The 18176-nt window shown below is 45.5% G+C and overlaps 1 protein-coding gene across 5 annotated transcripts in view; it reads left to right on the forward strand.

Annotated features, from left to right (window-relative positions):
• VRK1 (VRK serine/threonine kinase 1) overlaps positions 1-18176 on the forward strand; it is a 71964-nt gene that overhangs the window by 26743 nt on the left and 27045 nt on the right. For all 5 annotated transcript variants that reach the window (XM_045823003.1, XM_045823000.1, XM_045822999.1 and 2 more), the window contains 6 exons: positions 31-195; positions 4864-4919; positions 12885-12954; positions 13816-13903; positions 16392-16500; positions 16617-16709. In XM_045823003.1, coding sequence (XP_045678959.1) covers positions 36-195; positions 4864-4919; positions 12885-12954; positions 13816-13903; positions 16392-16500; positions 16617-16709 — 576 coding nt within the window. In that variant the 5' untranslated portion in view covers positions 31-35. The remainder of the gene's footprint in view (positions 1-30; positions 196-4863; positions 4920-12884; positions 12955-13815; positions 13904-16391; positions 16501-16616; positions 16710-18176) is intronic.

Raw genomic sequence — 18176 nt, forward strand, 5'->3', positions numbered from 1 at the left:
TTTGGAGCATTGCTGCGTCTTCTATTTCAGTGAAAATGCCTCGTGTTAAGGCGGCTCAGGCTGGAAGACAGGGCCCTGCGAAGAGGCGTCTCGCGGAAGACTTCGCTGCCGGGGAGGTCATCACCGACATGTCCAAGAAGGAGTGGAAGCTCGGACTGCCCATCGGCCAGGGCGGCTTTGGTTGCATATATCTTGGTAAGAGAAGGACTACCTCGAATGATCTGTCAGGCCGAAGTTTGCATACCTTCTTATCAAAGTAGTTTCTGAGTTACGGGCTTTTATAGGATGTTCCTGATCTACAGTCACTTTAATATTATGTGATGAGGCAAGAATGCCTCTCTGACACAGGAATGGAAGAGAAGATGGTTGCTTTAGTCACGCTAGAAAAAGAGGGTCAAATATCTGTAATAGTGTCATTAGTGAGCACTGTGGCTTTAGATTTTTAAGGCATTACGTATAATCTTAAATTTTTTTGTGACCCAAAGAAATTGATGTAGATTTTTTTCCTACCTCCTTCCAATTAGGATTTACTTCTCTGTTTTGGTTTAATTTGACAATTTTCAGATCTTTAACAGATGTAGATTTGTTTTCTGTGTATACAACCCTAATAGTCATTATCATGGAATTAGGAGAATGATCTAAGAACTGCTTTAGGCCTGACTTAATATACTGTTAGTTAGCATATTTACCTTGAAATTTTGATGGACCTGTTATGGAACTCTGAGATTCTGTAGGTTAACTAAATTGTTGATGTAAAAAATATTTTACCTGATTACTTCTAAAGCTGTCTGCTTCATCAAGAACATTATAATGATATAATGCATTTCATGTTTTCTTTTGATATTTCCCTCTAAATTTTCTGTGTTTTCACCTTTAATCTTGATTTGGTTAGTCCATCACTTAATTCATTATTTAATTTCTGCCTGGAGGTTTATAAAATTTTATTTTTAGTAGTGTAGTCCCCTTTCTCTATGAAGCAGTATCCCTCTCAGAATGCCAATACTATAGTGTAGATCAGCATCGAGTGGAGACCTGTCTGAACTGCCAGCTCTCAGGACCCACCCCAGACCTGGCAGTCAGAAACCGTGCCGCCCGCACGTGCTAAAGCCTGAGGCCGCTGCTGTGGCGAAAGGTGCAGCTGCGCTCGCTCAGCCCCCTCCCGGTCTGATGGGCCGCATGCAGTCGGTTAGCCGGTCTGTGGGGTGCGTTCACGAAACAGCTGAAAAACCGCTGCTTTACTGTATTTTATAAGGGTGATTCCTCTAGGGCAGTAGGAGATAGGTGTTGGTTCTTCAGTTTTGTTCGGAGCCAAACCCATTCCGGTGAACTAGGCTGTGTGTGACTGAAGGTGAAGTCCTCATAAACCGTGGAAGGTCAGTAGCTTTATTAGCCAGGCGCATGTGTTTGACCTTGTAATTGAGATACGGCAGATTCTGTAAGCTGTCTCTCTGCCGAATGTGTCCATCAGGACACCCTGTAGCGGGAATGGGAGCTTGTCTTTAAACGAGCAGGTTCTTAATTTTTCATTGGTTACTTCGCTCGTGAACCCTTTGGCAAGTTTGGAACTTGCTTTGCATGAGCGCTAGCAGTTTTATTTGAGCTAAAGCCTCGCTTCTGTGCAACTGGATTGGCGAGTCTGGGGAAGGGGCTGCTTCAGTGCCGCCTCCAGTTCCACCACGACTGCCGTGGTCAAGACCACCAGCAGTTCCTGCCCACGAAGTAACCAGATTGCTTTTGAGTTTTCTTTGGATGTTTTTGCAGCATTTGGCATGGTTTCACTTTCACACTCATAAAAACCGCTTCCGCTGTCTTCCTGACAACACACCTTCACTGCGGGTCTCCCACCTGCCTCTCTGGGGGTGCTCCGTTGTCCCCGTAGGTGTTCCGTGTTCCCCAGCTTCCCCCTTCGGCTCACTCTTTATTCTGCAGGCCCCTCTGAGCGACCTCACCCCGTCTCATGGCTTCTCTTCGTTGTGGATTCCCAAATCAGGGTCCGGCCTTGCCAGGGACCTGATCTCCTCAGTGCGGGCCCCTACTGAGTGGCCTGCAAGGGACCTCTGCACCATGTCCACCGGCGCGTCTCAAACTCGTGTCATCCTCTTCTCTCTCCTGAGCCGCTTGTGGCCGGGGGAGGGTCATCTGAACGAGTGACTCCCCAGACCCGGACACTGGGAGGGCACTCTCCAGGGTCCCTTCACCACCTCCCCCGGCATCTCACCTGGCTCTGTCGCTTTAACTGAGGGGCTCCTCACACCATCCATTTCTCCCCTTCTTTGCGGCCACTACCTTCTCAGTGCAGGTCGTTTCCATGTCCCGTCTGGATGCTCGTGGGAGCAGCGGATCTCCTCTGCTCAGCCTTGTCCACTGGCATCCCGTGCGTGTGTTGTGGCTAGAGCGGCCTAGCCTGCTAATCAGATCCTCTGGGCTTCCGTTTGAATGTCTTTAATGTCTCCCTGGTTCCCCTCGGATTAAGTGCCAAAGTTTTGGGAATGGCATGCAAGACACTTCATACAGGCTGGTTTCTCTGTAACCTTACCTTCACCCCTCCTAGCTCCTCAGAATCTGTGCTTTGATCGTAGTGCAGCCTTCTGCCTCTTGATCTTTGGATGCGTTGCTTCTTTTGCTTGGATTTTCCAAAGCTGGGTTTAGGGTGGGCACCATCTATTTATGGTCCCTCTGTGTTAATCCTCTTACAGTTCTTTCTACGCTGTGTTGAAATTACTGTTCTTCTTTTCAGAATAAACGTGTGCTTCTTGATGATGGGACGGCTCTTCTTGTGGTGTTCCTAGTGCCTGGCATATTTTGCAGTACATATTGTTTGAATGAATTATTGAACTTCTTTCCCCCTCTTTCCTCCTTTGAATTGTATAGTATTATTAGTGTACTATCCTCAGTTTAATATTTTGTACACTCAATGTTTATTTTTTTTTTAAAACCTGCTTTGTTACTAATTCAGTATCTAATTGGTGTTCCTTGGCTCTTCCTTCTGCCCATAAGCCAGCTTTATGACCTGGTGATTCTTCTTTAGACGGAAGTATTCTCGTTGCTTCCCAGCTGGTTGGTGGTTTCCTGGTTTCCCCTGTCTGCCCCTCCTCACCCTTCAGCTCTAGTGTGAGCACGCCCTAGGACTCAGCCCTAGGGCGTCTTCTTTTCTGTCTGCAGGCACCTCCTAGGCGGTCTCCTCCCGTTTCATGGGTTGGTGACTCTCATTCATTTTCCAACTGGCCACCACTCTTCTGAACTGAAGACTTACACAGGGTGGAGAGAAGTAGGTTTACAGGTGTGAGTGTGTGTGAGAGTTCATGCTTGTATTAGTATTTACTAGTTATTGTATTTCCGTACGAACAACTGTAAACCTACCTTTGCCCCACCCTGTATATCTGCTGCGTATTTAACATCTGAACTTGGATATTTAATATCAATCTCAAATTTTAGACACCCCCAGAGTACCAGCAACTCCTGCGGTTTTCTCCATCTTTGGAAGTAGCAACTTCCTCTTTGCAGTTGCTGAGACCAAAGACCTGGAGTCATCCTTACCTCCTTCCCCCACTTCCCCTTACGTCCAGTTCATCAACACACCCCATTGGCTCTTTTTGAAAATACGCCCACAACCTGACAATTTAGCACCACCTTGTCAGCTGCCACTCGGGTTTAGGCCTCCCTCGCGTCTCACCCGGAGCGCTGGCTTCCTGCCCGCACACTCCGTTCGCCCCAAGGCAGCCGAACGGTTCTTTTAAAGGCAGAGTCAGCCCTCCAGTCTTCTTTTCAAAGCCTTCTGGTGCCTCTGCATCTCATTCACAGTGACGGCTCTACGCCCCCTGTCGAGCTCATGGTGCGCGTTCCCTGCTGCGTCTCTGGTCTGTTCCCTGTTGCTCCGCACTCACTCCCTCTCCTCCAGCTGCCTTGGCCCTTGGCCTTCCTCAGACACGTCAGAGGCTCCCACATCAGGGCCCAGGGCCTAGTGGCCGGGGTGACCTTCACCTAGACGTTGAACAGGTCGTTCCCACCCTGCGTTCCGCCGGCAGCTCCAGTAACAACACCCTGGTGGTGAGGCTTCTCTCGCACTCTTGCGACACTGCCCGCCGGCCTTTCCTGCTCGGTCTCCCTACAGCTCTCGCCGCCGGCACACAGAGTGTTTGCTCTCGTCGTTGTCTGTATCCCGCCGCGGGAGTGTTAGCTTCATAAGGGTGGGGGTTATTTTTTCTTGTTCACTGCTAAATCAGGTTCTTAGAAATCTGCGTGTAGCAGGTACTTGGTGAACATACTGTTTAGTGAGTGCTGGCAACCTTGTGTTCCTGACTCAGTGTTGCAGGGCGACCGTGCTCCTTTATTCGCGTGAAGTGAAATGACAGCCACGGTGGCAGTGTTCTGGCTGGCAGTTCGGAGTGTCCGTGTCAGCATCCTGAGTCTAGGTGTGCTGCTTCCCTCCAAACTAGCGATTCTGGCACGTCAGCTCCCTCTTTGCTTACTCCTTACTTAAAATGATTCCCTCGTTTATTAAGTGGAAGCAATTGCATCAGTTATTCTCTCGGCAATTCTCAGTGTATGTTAGTGCGTCAAAGGCCATGCATTCTTCCGAATTAAAGGTTTAACTTTTTTTCATTCTTAATTGATGATCATACTGAAGATACCAGCCATTATAAGATGCATTCCGGTTTCAGACATGTTAAAACATGAAAAGAAAGTCTTAGAATTGGTAACATATGTTGTAATGATATCCCAAAATACATATTTGGGGACTGAAATTTATTCTGTCAAGGGGTTATAGATCTATGGACCTAAATATCAATAAAGTTTTAGTAACAGTCTATTTATAATGATGCTACTTCTTGTTCTGATATTATATGTATTTTTTTCAAACAGCTGATAAGAATTCTTCAAAATCAGTGGGCAGCGATGCACCCTATGTTGTAAAAGTGGTAAGAAAATTTTTTTATTGTTGTTGTCCGTTTAGTATAGTCCCCCCAACTTTAAAATCCTCACCAGAGGATATATTTATTGATTTTAGAGAGAGAGGAAGGGGAGGGGGAAGGAAGGAGGGGGAGAGAGAGAGACTGAGAGACATCAATTAGTTGCCTCCTGTGTGTGCCCTGACTGGATTGGTCCCACGGCCTTTTGGTGCACAGGACGATGCTTCAGTCAGCTGAGCCACCTGGGCAGGCCCTCCATCCCACTCTTTTTTTTTCATTTTTCTTTTTTTAATAGGCAGGTTTTCTTGCTTTTCATAATTGAGTAGTAAAAGAGGTATTCTGGATATAAGTCCTTTTTCAGATATGTGTTATAAATATTTTCTCTCAGTCTGCAGTTTGGCTATTTGGTTTTTAATGCTTTTTCAGCATCTATTGAGATGGATCATAGGATTTTTCTCCTTTATTCTGTTAATGTGGCAATTATATTGATTGATATTTAGTGTTGAACTAACTTTGTATTCTTAACATATACTCCACTTAGTTATGGTGTATTGTGCTTTTTACATAATGCTGGAATTGACCTGCCAATAGTTTGTTAAGGATGTTTATGTCTTTGTTCGTGAGGGAGAATGGCTTTTAATTTTTTTGGCATTCTTTTTTAACAGTTTAAGTTTTCATTTATTTTTTAAAATATGTTTTATTGATTATGCTATTACAGCTGTCCCAATTTTCCCCCGTTTTCTCTGCCTTGCCCTATACCCCCATTCCCTCCAGTACTCTCCCCACCCCCTTAGTTCATATCCATGGGTTGTGCATGTAAGTTCTTTGGCTTCTCCATTTTTTATACTGTTCTTAACATCCCCCTGTCTATTTTGTACCTACCAATTATACATCTTAATCCCTGCATCTTTTCCTCCATTCTCTCCTTCTCCCTCCCAGCTGATAACGCTCCAAATGATCTCTGTATCTCTTATTCTGTTCCTGTTCTGGTTGTTTGCTTCATTTTTTTTTTTTTTTTAGGTTCAAATGTTGATAATTGTGCATTTGTTGCCATTTTAATGTTCATAGTTTTGATCTTTATTTTAAAGTAAGTCCCTTTAACATTTCATGTAATAATGGCTTAATGATGATGAATTCCTTTAGCTTTACCTTGTCTGGGAAGCTCTTTATCTGCCCTTCCATTCTAAATGATAGCTTTGCTGGATAGAGTCATCTAGGTTGTAGGTCCTTGCTTTTCATCACTTGGAATACTTCTTGCCAGTCCCTTCTTGCCTGCAAAGTTTCTTTTGAGAAGTCAGCTGATAGTCTTATGGGTACTTTTTTGTAGGTAACTCTCTGCTTTTCTCTTGCTGCTTTTAAAATTTTCTCTTGATCTTTAACTTTTGACATTTTAATTATGATATATCTTGGTATGGTCCTCTTTGGGTCCAACTTGTTTGGGACTCCCTGTGCTTCCTGGACTTATATGTCTATTTCCTTTGCCAAATTAAGGACAATTTTCTTTCATTATTTTTTCAAATAAGTTTTCAATTTCTTGTTCTTCCTCTTCTTCTGCCATCCCTATGAGTTGGATGTTGGTGTGTTTGGAGATGTCCCAGAGGCACCTTATACTATCTTCATTTTTTGAATTCTCTTTTTTCTTCTTGCTGTTCTGGTTGGATGCTTATTTCTTCTTTGTGTTATAGATCATTGATTTGAATCCCAGCTTCATCCCCTCTGCTGTGGGTTCCCTGTAGATTTTTCTTTATTTCACTTAGTGTAACTTTCATTTCTTCCTGGATGTTTTTATTTTGTTGCTGTACTCCAGGAGTTCTTTGAGCATCCTGATCACCAGTGTTTTGGACTTTGCATCTGATAGGTTGGTTATCTCTGTTTCGTCTAGTTCTTCTCCTGGGGTTTTGTTCTGTTCTTTCATTTGGGCCATGTTTCTTTGTCTCCTCACTTTGGCAGCCTCCCCATGTTTGTTTCTGTGTATCAGGTAGAGCTGCTTTGCGTCCCTGTGTTAGTAGCGTGGCCCATTGTGGGAAAGGCAGCTGTAAACTGTGTGGGGTGGGGTCTTAGGTAAGTGCAAGGGCAGGGCCACCTGCTTCACCGCTTTGTGGCTCTGTGTGTGTGGGGGGGGGGTGGTCTTAGAGAAGTGACAGTGCCACTGCGTGCCGCCGCCTGGCTTTTGGAGGGTTGCTGAGCGTTTGCCCTGTGTGACTGGTGCCCTTCCAGCTGTTGCCCTGGTGCTGAATCCCAGAGGGGAGGTGTCTGGGTATATTTTAAATTCCTGTGGGACCTTCAAGCAGCATCTCTTGAAACCCTGGCAGTTTCTTCTGCCTCCCAACCCTCGCTGGTTTGTACAGCCAGAAGTTACGGGGGTTTATCTTCCTGGCACTGGACCCTGAGCTGTGTGGTCTGGCCTGGGCCTAGGATCACACCCTCCCGAGGTAGCCCTCCCGATTTTTATCCACCACACGTGAGTGTGGGATGGCCTTCTCTCAGCGCCCACTGTGTCTGTCTCCTTGCCTCTCTGCCCTTTCCTGCCCATCTGGGTGATTGTCGCTTGTTTAAATCCTTGGTGGTCAGACGTCCATACAGCTTAATTTTCTGACGGTTCTGGGTGTTTATTTGTTTTGAGATCTATTCGTAATTCTTTCTGTGGTTGCATGAGGAGGTGAAGCGTGGTTCCCTACACCTCCATCTTGGAAGTCCCTGATATTTCTAAATTAAAAAATTTCTCATCTCTTGTGTGTTTTCCCCTGCTGTGACTTCATTTTCTTCCTGTTCACCCCTTGAGCCTCTAGCACGCGACGGGGGTCATTGCGGGCACGCCTGTTTTCTAGGGTTGCAGGTCCCTGTCCTGCACTGCCTCTTCTGTCCGCTGGCAGAAAAGAGGGGTGTCCTACATTGTCCCGTGTTTGTATTTGTTTATGGGGGGTGGGTAATTGGGGCCCAGTTACTTTGTCGAGTTCGTGAGTGGAAGGGGAGCTGATAACTTTAAAGTGTCGCTGGCGCGTTGCCCCACCATGTCACTTTTCTTTGTGCCATTTCACTCGGGGTCGTGTTCTGTCTCATTTGGAGAACAGCGTCCCGCTGTTCAATTGGGGCACTTGCATGGAATTGCAGAATACTGTCTGCATTTGATTAATTAAAATATTAAAGTCCACGAGTAAGATTAGTTTCTTCTTAGGACCTTTAAAAAGTCTCCATTGTAAGAAGAAAGAAGGTGACTCACGCGACCTCTCATGATCTGGAGGCTCATCAAGTGAAGTCCCTTCGGGCGGCTCCGCGTCTGGTCGGTCTGGTCGGCCTGCACGGCCGTGTCCAGCTCGTGGGCGGGAAGCGGGGCGGGAAGCAGGGCCGGCGCAGAACCTGGTCCGTCTCCTTCTCTGTGACCTGGGCTTCTTTAAATCGTGTTTTATTTTAGAGGTATGGTCCTCTTTGTGATGGGTAGTTCTAAGAATTTGCATTTCAGTGTAACTTCACTTTTACTGCCTTTTTTTCTTAGAGTTATGAAATGTATGTTGTGACAAGTGTTTCCTAACTGCTTAAGGTAGCAAATTACCTTACATTTCTTAGCTTAAAGCCATTTGTTGCCAAACCCGGGTCTGTGCTCTGCCCTCCTCTCTCCCGACTTGGGTCCGTCCCCTCTAGCCTGTGTCACTCCTCTTTGTAGTCGGGACAGCGGGAGTGTTCAGTTGATTTCCCTTTCGCACTTACTATTTCAGTAATGTTTCCAGTGTCGTCTGTCCATGGTCCTCGAAGAATGCCGTGCACCAAACAGCACTGTCGACTTTCTCTGTCGTCTCTCGGGGACTTGAGTGACTGTGATTTGCTCGTTTCTCCCCCGACAACGGCCTGTCGCGAGCTCCTTCACTCCCTCCCGTAGCTCGCGTTCTGTTTCCGTCGTCTCACCGTTCCGCCCGCTGATGCCTGCTCGCGCCACTAACTGTTCTTAGTTCCTCTCCCTGGCTAGGATTTCCGTTCTGCCACGGTGAGGACCTTGTTGTAAACTTCGTTTCCCTGAAGCTGTCCTGAATGCCTGTCTTCCTCTTTTGAATAATTTGTTCTTTGACTTCTGGGTCCCGCCCACTTCCGTCTCCCGCCTGTGCCTGTGCCTGTGCCTGTGCCTGTGCCTGTGCCTGTGGAGGAGGCCCACTTTGAAAGTGCCTTCGCCTGTGCCGGGACGCTGTCCACACTGTGCTTCTTCTGTTCTCAGAGCTTTGTAATGTTAGCAGTTGGAATGGCTCATCAAATGTAAGCATATAAAACGAGTGTCAGATCTTTTCAGTATTAAAATCTAAACTGCTTATGAACATTTGCCACATAAAACATTAAGGGCTATTAAAAACCATGTTTTCAAAGAATAAATGCTGCTCTGGGGAAATATAATTACTAAAAGAAAGGCAAGATAGAAAACTGTAGTATAGAGGAAGTTTTATAAAATAGCTATATATGTGAGGAAAACGTATCAAAACATTTCCAATTTTGTAAAATGAGCACCTATTTTGTCTTCAGAGAAAAAATATCTCAGCAAATGCTGAAAATAGAGGCAGCTTGCTTTCCAATGTGACATGAAACTCGGTGACGTAAGTGCGTATCAGACGGCGGCCCTGAGCCCCGCCGGTGCCGTGCAGCAGCCGAGTCTGTGGGTGAGCACAGCTCCCCGAGGGCGCTGCTCGGTGCGGCGGGGCTGAGAGCCGCTGGCAGGGGCGGGCACGGGCGCCTTAGCTGTGTCCGGTGAAACGTGCGCGTGCTCCTGCTTATCCTTGTGGGGGGTCCTTGTCAGGGGGCTCGCAGGCGCCCCGTGCTTCTGGCCTGGCTTCCCCCTCCCTGCGGGAGACAGGTCCACAGTCGTGGTCGCTGCTGACGTGCATGTTTGCTCTGCGAGAAGAGACCCCCAAATATTACTGTATTTATCCCCCCAGTTTTTTTATAGTTGGCTTTGAAGCGAAGTTAAGGCATACATGTTGAAGATAAGTGCTAAGGGAAATGCTAAGTATATTCTCTCTGCTCCCGAAGGAGCGGGTGTGGTTTCGTTGAGGGCGTTCGCCGCTCTGACTTACAGGGCGGCCTCGGAGTCGCGGCGCCGGCTCCAGGGCGCCGAGAGACGCTGCCCTCTGTCGGAGAGCTGTGCTCCCTGTGTTTTATTGCAGGGAGGGGGTGTGCCCGGAGAAGTGGTAAATTGATGGTAGTCAGTTGGATGATGCAAGGAGGAACAGTTCCCTTGTGTGAGTAGTTCTTGTTAACAGACTTTTGGATGGCCAGCACTCTCAGTCACACACCCTCTCTGCAGTCGTGTCGGTGGGTGACAGAGCGGGCGTGCAGGCCACGCTTCGGGGTCTTGGGCCCTAGCGTGCTTTGTGCCGGGGGCACTTGCCAGTGTGAACCAGTAGCAACCTGTATCTTGTCGTTCTTGGGAGGGCAGTTTGCAGGCTGATGTTTATATGTTCCCTCACTGATGTTATGAGAAGTGACCTGGATTCTCAATTCATGTATCGTAGTTTTTTGGTAGGAAGGAGAGACTTCATACAGCTTCATTTTGAAATGGCAGCCAGTTGCTTTTAGATGGTGCCATTGAAATATATCACATTTTAATTTTTTTCTGTTGTCATCTTCATTTTGACACTTAAAAGTCTTAGAGAAACGTTTAGTGATATTCTAGTTAAAATGTCAGTCCCGATTTCTTTTCTAAATCTTGGCTATTATAGAGTTGGCAAAGTATTTTAGATCTGAAATATGTTAATAAAACTTCAGTTGTGAGTTAAGGTAGTTTCTTCAGCAGAAATAGCTGGCTGTGGCTGGAGCGTGGCGCCGAGGAAGTAGCTCCTGTATTAGTTACGATTGGGTCTTCCTGGGTCAGAAGAACGTGGGATGAGCTCCGAGAGCCGTCGCTGTAGTGAGGCGTTCACTGCGACAGCCTGGTTTATGTGGTTGGTTCTCGTTATTGTGAGTTTAACACATTATTGCCTGGAGGGAAGCCTGCAAATTAAACTTGATATGACATAGGTTGAAATTGAATAAATCAGAATTTTCTACTGATGGATAATAAGCCAGGAGTTGTCTTAGGAAAACCCCTTTCAAGCCTGAATTATATTAATGAGCTGTTCTAAGAGTTAGCTTTTGGAGAGTAACTTGACCAAAATGCCTCCTCTTGAATTTCCATTTCTTTGTTTCTTACCCCGAGTCCTTGCTCCTCCTGAAGCCTGTCCTCAGCCCCACGAGCCCCGAACACGCGCCTGTGTCTGTCCAGCTACCACTGCTGCAGGGACAGGGGCCACGGGTTCCAGGGGCCTGCAGGTGCCGAGTCTGCACCTGAGGGATTCGGCTCTCACACCGAGTGTGTCGGTTCAACCCTGTTTCTTAAGAGCGATGATGACACGCCAGGTCCCTGCGTGCCGATCTCTTCCAAGGCGGGGCTGGGAAGGACACTCAGCTGCCACGCACAAGGCAAGCTCCTTTCCAGGTTCCGATCCGAGTGTCACGTGTGTGGCCGCTTTGCTGTCCAGCGCTCCGTCTTGACTAGTCCTGCCTGACTCCGAGGGTTGGCTTAGTCGTGCCCTGTGAGCTCTGTAACTTGGGTTCCTATTTTTCTAACCTGCAAGAAACCTGAGATACTGGGACTGTGCGTGTGGAGGGGTTGTATTTAAACCTCGAGGAGCAAGATTCATGTCTATGACAGTGAGGGTATCTTGAATGAAAAAAAGAACACATTTTAAGTATTTGCAAAATGCATACTTGGAAACGGTGTATTTTCACAAATGGTCTCTCAGGGCCATGGGCCTCATGTACCACTTCCACTGCTCTTCTGACCCTTGAACTCCAGCTACACAGGTATGCTGTCTAAAATAACTTTTTTCATACTTCCTAAAAGAAAAGCAGTTCTAAAATTAGTTTAGAAATGTTAATTTTCTCATTTGAAGTTTTCACTGCTTTTCAAATTTTTTCTCAGTTTCTCAATAAACAGGATAATACCAACACTGAATATCAAACGCTAAATAAATACCAACCAATTTTAATCTGACAAAAGTTACAGTTTAAAAAGTCCATGTGGCCCTGGCTGGGCAGGGGGTCCCAGTTTCCTTGGGGCACATGCAGGAAGCAACCAATGAATGCATGGGTGGGGGGGGACAACAGACCAATGTCTCTCTCTCCCTCTCTTCCCTCCCCCACCCCACTCCAGCTCCTCGCTTCCTTTCTCTTTAAAACATTCAATAATTTTTTTCAAAGCCTGCAAAATGTAGCATCTACCCCACTTTTTAATATTTTTTTAAAATAAGACAAGACTTACAAGAGGCTGATACTTCTTGTTTGTCAAATACCTTTTTGTGAGTATATGCCCCTTTACAAAAAATTTTGACTATTCGAGTCCCTTACAATGTGAAATGAATGTAGTTCAGTAAAATTGGCGGGAGACAATTGTTATTGAGCCCCATTTTCCTCTGGATTTTCGATTGTCAGGTGGGAAGTAAATTCCCAATTGCAGGGCCCCCTAGTGCGGCCCTGGGGGCATCCGTGTCAGAAAGGAGAGGCTGTAGTTAAATGGCCAGAGTCCGAGGTCTCTTCAATTCCAGAATATTCTTTTTGAGGTCAGGTTGGCTTCTGCCAGGCCTGATAAACTGTATGTAATTGTTGTGAGAAACACAAAAGAAATGGGATTTTGACACTAATTGGTTAAATCAAGTATTGACATTTTATTAAATCTCAGAAATGTCTTGTAGCTAAACTTCTACAAAGACTGAGCCATACGCTTAATTTTGTATAATTTATCACATAATAGAATTGGAACTGGAGAGAAATGTAGGACTACGGACTATCAGAACATCTGAAACAGAGTTGGACTTACTCTTAAATATAGTTATAAATTTAAGCATCAAAACTACCTTGTTTGGTAAGAGAAATCGACTTGTTAGTCTTTTTCGAAGGTCCGCTGAAAATAACTCTGTGATTTTAAGTGCTGCTAGTGCTCACCAACGCCTGTGTTTCCAGGAGCCCAGTGAAAACGGACCCCTGTTTACGGAGCTGAAGTTCTACCAGCGAGCCGCCAAGCCAGAGCAAAGTAAGACATCTAGGGCTCGTGTCTGCACTTGAACGTGGCCGTCGCTTGTTTTGCCGAGGCTAGAGCGTTGCGTCTTGTACTGTGATTCTGTATTTTTAACTTTACAAATACGTTCTGTTTAAAATGAGATTTATGTGGAAGAATTCTGATCTCTTCATGAGAGTGTTGGAAGATTGTACCTATATTGATATATAGAATAAAGTGAGTAGTGACATATAATTTAGGAAATGTTAAAAATTGAGAAAGAACCCTCATCCACGGGTACAGCCCAAGGATCTCCAAATCTGCTTGGGTAATGTTTTGGACTCTGGAGCCTGGGCGGGGGTGGGGGGGCGTTGCTGTGCTGTGACTGACGACGTGGAACAGACCGCCGAGGCGCAGAGCGGGGCCTCCTCTCGCTGCTCCGCACCGCCTGGGCCCAAGGCGTCTCCTTGTGGGGTGGCGCAGGCTCGGCCGTCTCAGGGAGGCCAGCCCTCCATCTCTCCTGGGGTTTCATCTCCTGGCTGAGGGCTTGTAGAAGGAGGTATACACTTTTAGATTGGGGTAAAAAAAAGTATCTTGTGGAAGCAAGTAAACACTTAGATAATTCGGGATGTCATTTGCACTCAGAGTACTATGGTTTGATTTAAGAATGTTTTGTTGCAGATTTTCATTGTAAAGACAGTGTTTAGGGCAGGCTAACAAAATATTGTGGGTTGATCAAAATGCTTACATTTTATTTATTGGTTATAAAGTAACTTTACTTTTTTATGAATAAATAGAAGTGAAACTTTATTATGCATATAAATTTTGTTCTTAATGATTTAAAAATTATTTATGTCTAACAGAATTGAAATCATAAGCATCTGTTTTAATTTTTAGTTCAGAAATGGATCCGTACCCATAAACTGAAATACCTGGGTGTTCCTAAGTATTGGGGATCTGGTCTACATGATAAAAATGGAAAAAGGTAAAAATGTACATGTTTTGCTTTTCTCTTTCTCGGGCATTCACTGTGCGGTTGGTTTGGTGCAGACGCACACCCTGGCCACCGCGGCGCTGCTGCTTGGCCGCCCTCCAGGCCCTGCGCCGGGTGTGCGGCAGGCCAGCGGGGGGCTGCGGCTGCTCTCCGCTCCCCTGGCACCAGACCGCGAGGCTGGGCTAGCAGGGGCGCCTCTCGCCCCGAGTGCTGTACTGAGCGCTGGCAGCCTCCCGGAGCCCAGGCCACAAGCAGGGTCAGACCCAGATGCACCGTGCGTTTTTCATCTTTCAAAAGAAACAAACAAGAAACTCCACGTCCTTGATGTTCAGTGGAGCCCTCTCAATGTGGTGTTACATGTTAGATATAAATCTCTTCACTGTAGAGTCTCCTTTTTATGAGGCCTCAGTCTGTCTGGTGTGAAAAAGCTAGCATGAAACATGATTGAAACATTTAGAACAGTTAAGTGCTAGATTGTGTGATTCTGACTCTTAGGGCTCTTGAGGAGTTCAGAGATGGAGAGGTATTGTCGGCAGCAACAGCAAAAATACCCCCAAACATCACTGACGAGCTCACACTCGACTCCGCCAAGTGCGGTTCTGGGCGGGTTGCTGTCAGTTTCTCGTGTCCCCTCGCGTGCGAGATGAGGGCAGTGGCGCTTGCTTTGTGGGGTTATTGTGAAGACGAGAAGCAGCACCGGGTTGCGGCAGTCTGGCTCATCTTTGCTCTGAGGACCACGTTTGTCGTTGTTAAGTTTTCCAGATTCTGACTTGTTTAGTTAGATCACTCAGTAAATCATGAAAAGCCACGACCGCACTAAAAATGTGTCAAGATACCTTCCAGCAGGGATGAGAGGCGCGGCCATTGTGGCAACCGCAGCCGGTGGGTGTCTCCTGCAGCCTTGGAGTGAGCACGGGCTGTTCATGCCCACCCCCTCCACTTCCCATCGGCGGAGGGGTGGGCGCTCCTCCTGTCGGCCCCACTTTATAGCAGCAGATCCTTGACGAAGATGATTTGTCCTTCAGTGAGTGGTGGAGCCGTCTGACCGTTATACTAAACACGGGAGAATCAACGTCACCAGGGCATAAGAATCCCACTGCCATGTGTGCTGTCGGCTTCTAAGATAAAAACACAGCGTGACATGTGCAATGGGGAAGGGAGAGCTAACATGGAAACTCAACCAGCCAAACGCAAAATTCGGAATTCTCCCCATTTTTTGTACTGGAAGAGAACCAGAGATCATCTTGCGTGGACATCTTTAATAGATGATTACTATCTATAGAGGTACAGTGATTTGCCCACAGTCATACAGTTAGTCAGTGGCAAATGTATTCATTCATGTAAGGGGCTCCAGTACCTTGACCTCTAAGATAAAGAGGGAATGATAATTTTGACTGCCTGATTTCAAGGGTTGAGGGACGAGACTGTGTGGGCACATGCACATGTTGGCTCTTACAAGTAAGTGGCCTGAGTCTAAAATGAGTATGCGATAATATATGGGCAACAGAAATGCAGCCTCCGCTAACTGTCTGAAAAAGGACCAAACCACAAATCCTTAATTCAACGTGGGGTCCATTCATACCTCACATTAGGTAGTTCTTCGTTTATAGTCACAGATCACTCTGCTGATCTATGAAACTGCTCTATAAACAGCCCCTAATCGCCTCACTGTTTCTAAGTTAGCCACGTCCGCTGAGGCATGATTCTGTACTTTGCATAAAAATTTTCACCAAACTCTTCTGGGAAGACATTTCTACCACTGAGTGATAACATGAGAGTTATTTCTAAGTAGCTCCTCTAGAGTAAAACCATCTGTATATATGTTCCTGGAAATTTGAATAAAACAATACAAATAGTGGGAAAATAGAAATCAGTATAAATAATTTAATAGTGATAGCAAATAACAGTTTTTATAATCCTGACACTGTTCTAAGTGCTGAGTACCTATTAATTCAAATCATTTGCAAGGAAAAGTAAGGATTTTTGCATATCTTTATTTTTATAAGAAACACAAGGAGTCTTCTTAAGGGCTTCCACCTAAAAAGTAAGTCACTACCTTAGAGGTGATTAATGCTCCGTTTCAGGAGACACGCCCAGCAAGTTCATGGCTTAGGAGGAACAGGAGAGGAAAGCAGTCCCAGGAAGGAAGCTGATATCCAGAAACATGCATTAGCTATGGGACAAAAGCAGGGATATCGTTAAATGACCCTGGAGCGTTCTCTCTGTGGGCCTTGTCGGACCTGGCGAGTCGTCTCCTTGGACTGCAGCAGACCTGGAGGAGGCCTCCCGGGGGAGGACAGGAGAGCAGCTGGCTCCTGAGCCTTCTAGTTAGAGGAAACTGTTGCGAGGGTGTGCCTTTCGTTTCTTCTTTTTCCTAAACATTGCCTGGACAACTACTTTGACAGGAAAGTGCTCTTTGCAAAGTCAGTTTTGCAGAACCGTATTTTGTTCATTGTCTTTTTTTTTTGTTTGTCTTCAGTTACAGGTTTATGATAATGGATCGCTTTGGGAGTGACCTTCAGAAAATATATGAAGCCAATGCCAAAAGGTTTTCTCGGAAAACTGTCTTGCAGCTAAGCTTAAGAATTGTATGTGAGCTCCGTGTTTCTTGTTTTTAACCAGTAAAGCTCCTGAGTTGAAGCTCGGTCCTCTGCTGGTTGGCGTTGGGTACTGCATTAATTTATTCTGTGTGATGCTTTCGTAGCTGGATATTCTGGAATATATTCACGAGCACGAGTATGTACACGGAGACATCAAGGCCTCAAATCTTCTTCTGAGCTGCAAGAATCCTGACCAGGTAGTTTTGTAACTTTAATTTCTACTGTTTAAAACCTCCTGTTTGAAAACAAATATGGTTGCTGTGAACTTTCGAACCCATGCAGAAGTTTTACTTTTTGAAGTAGATGTGGTAATAATAATATTTCTTCTTGACACTTTTCTCTAGTTAACATTCTGCATTTTTGATGCAATTTGTTGGCACTTTATCAAGCTGGCTATTTTGCCCTAAATAATATTCAGAAGAAGTGCTTGTGATACAAAATGAATTTCAAATAGCTATTTGGGGGTGGAAGCTTAAAATTATATAGTGCACCAATGAATTATGTTTGCCTGTCTGCTTTGTCATTTTTTTATTTCCTTTGTTCGGGAAATCCATCAAATGTAAGTGTTCTGTTACTTGGAAAATTTGGTCTTTAACATGTTGATTATTCAAATCATTTGGTTTACACAAATATCTTAGCTGTCTAAATTTCTGTGCCCTGAGTGTTTGGAATTCAGATTTGCATTTTTTTTTTTTTTTAGTTTATTACATTTCCTCTATAATTTTTACTTTTTAAGGAAAGGAGAAAAGCTAATGTTATTTTATCTTTTTTTCTGAGTTGGTTTAGTTGGAGTAGAGGGGTGTGTGCGCTCCGATTGTAGCTGTCTCTGTGATCTCGGCACGCCAGGTGCGGTTGGCATTTTGTGTCGGTAATGCCGGGCCGCTGCCCTTCCTCCATTGTGTGCTCGCTCGCTTCTCGCTGCATCTCGCGTGAGAAACGGTGGCTTAAACGTTTTAGATGTGTTTCTGCCGGTGGTCCATGCTTCACTTTTATTATCCTCAAACCTGTCTTTCACTTCTCTTTGCTTAGTCTTTCCTTTGGCTTCTCTTTTCTGTCATCTCGTGTATTTGCGTCCCCTCCCCCATCTCCGTTATGGTTGCCGTAAGGGATCTGTATACACATACAGAAGGAAGTTGCTACACTAAAGCTTGCTAATGGAGAAATCTTAAAGGCAGTCACAGAATTTCCAGCCATTGTATTTTAGATTAAAAGCAAATAAAACAGAGCTAAGAACCTGAACGGTAAGGCTTCCATTAATTGAAGTAGAACGGACTTAGATAAAATAATACATAACAGTACAACCTATTTCAGGCTGCAGTTGACTAAAACACGCTGCCTTTTGTTGACACGGAACTATTTTGCAGCTCTGTTATTCTTTGGGCATGTGCTTCGGATGGGGTTGTTTTCCTGGCATTGGATGTGTGGGCTACATCCATCTCCGTATTTTTACTCCTGCCCCCTCTCGTGACCAACTGCACACACTTGTGAGACAGCTCCCAGGGCTAGAAATGTAATATGAGGCTGTGGCGTAGAAGAAAGCCAGGTTTATTAGATGTGCATGCTAGTCAGACCCGCATGGGCATGCCCACAGATGCGTGTGTATGTAATATTAAAATTTAGTTTTAGTTTTGAAGACTTGACTTTAATATATAATATGTAAATGT

The sequence above is a fragment of the Phyllostomus hastatus genome, unplaced genomic scaffold (genome assembly GCF_019186645.2).
Source record: "Phyllostomus hastatus isolate PE091 unplaced genomic scaffold, TTU_PhHast_1.1 phas_scaffold_501, whole genome shotgun sequence".
NCBI classification, from domain to species: domain Eukaryota; kingdom Metazoa; phylum Chordata; class Mammalia; order Chiroptera; family Phyllostomidae; genus Phyllostomus; species Phyllostomus hastatus.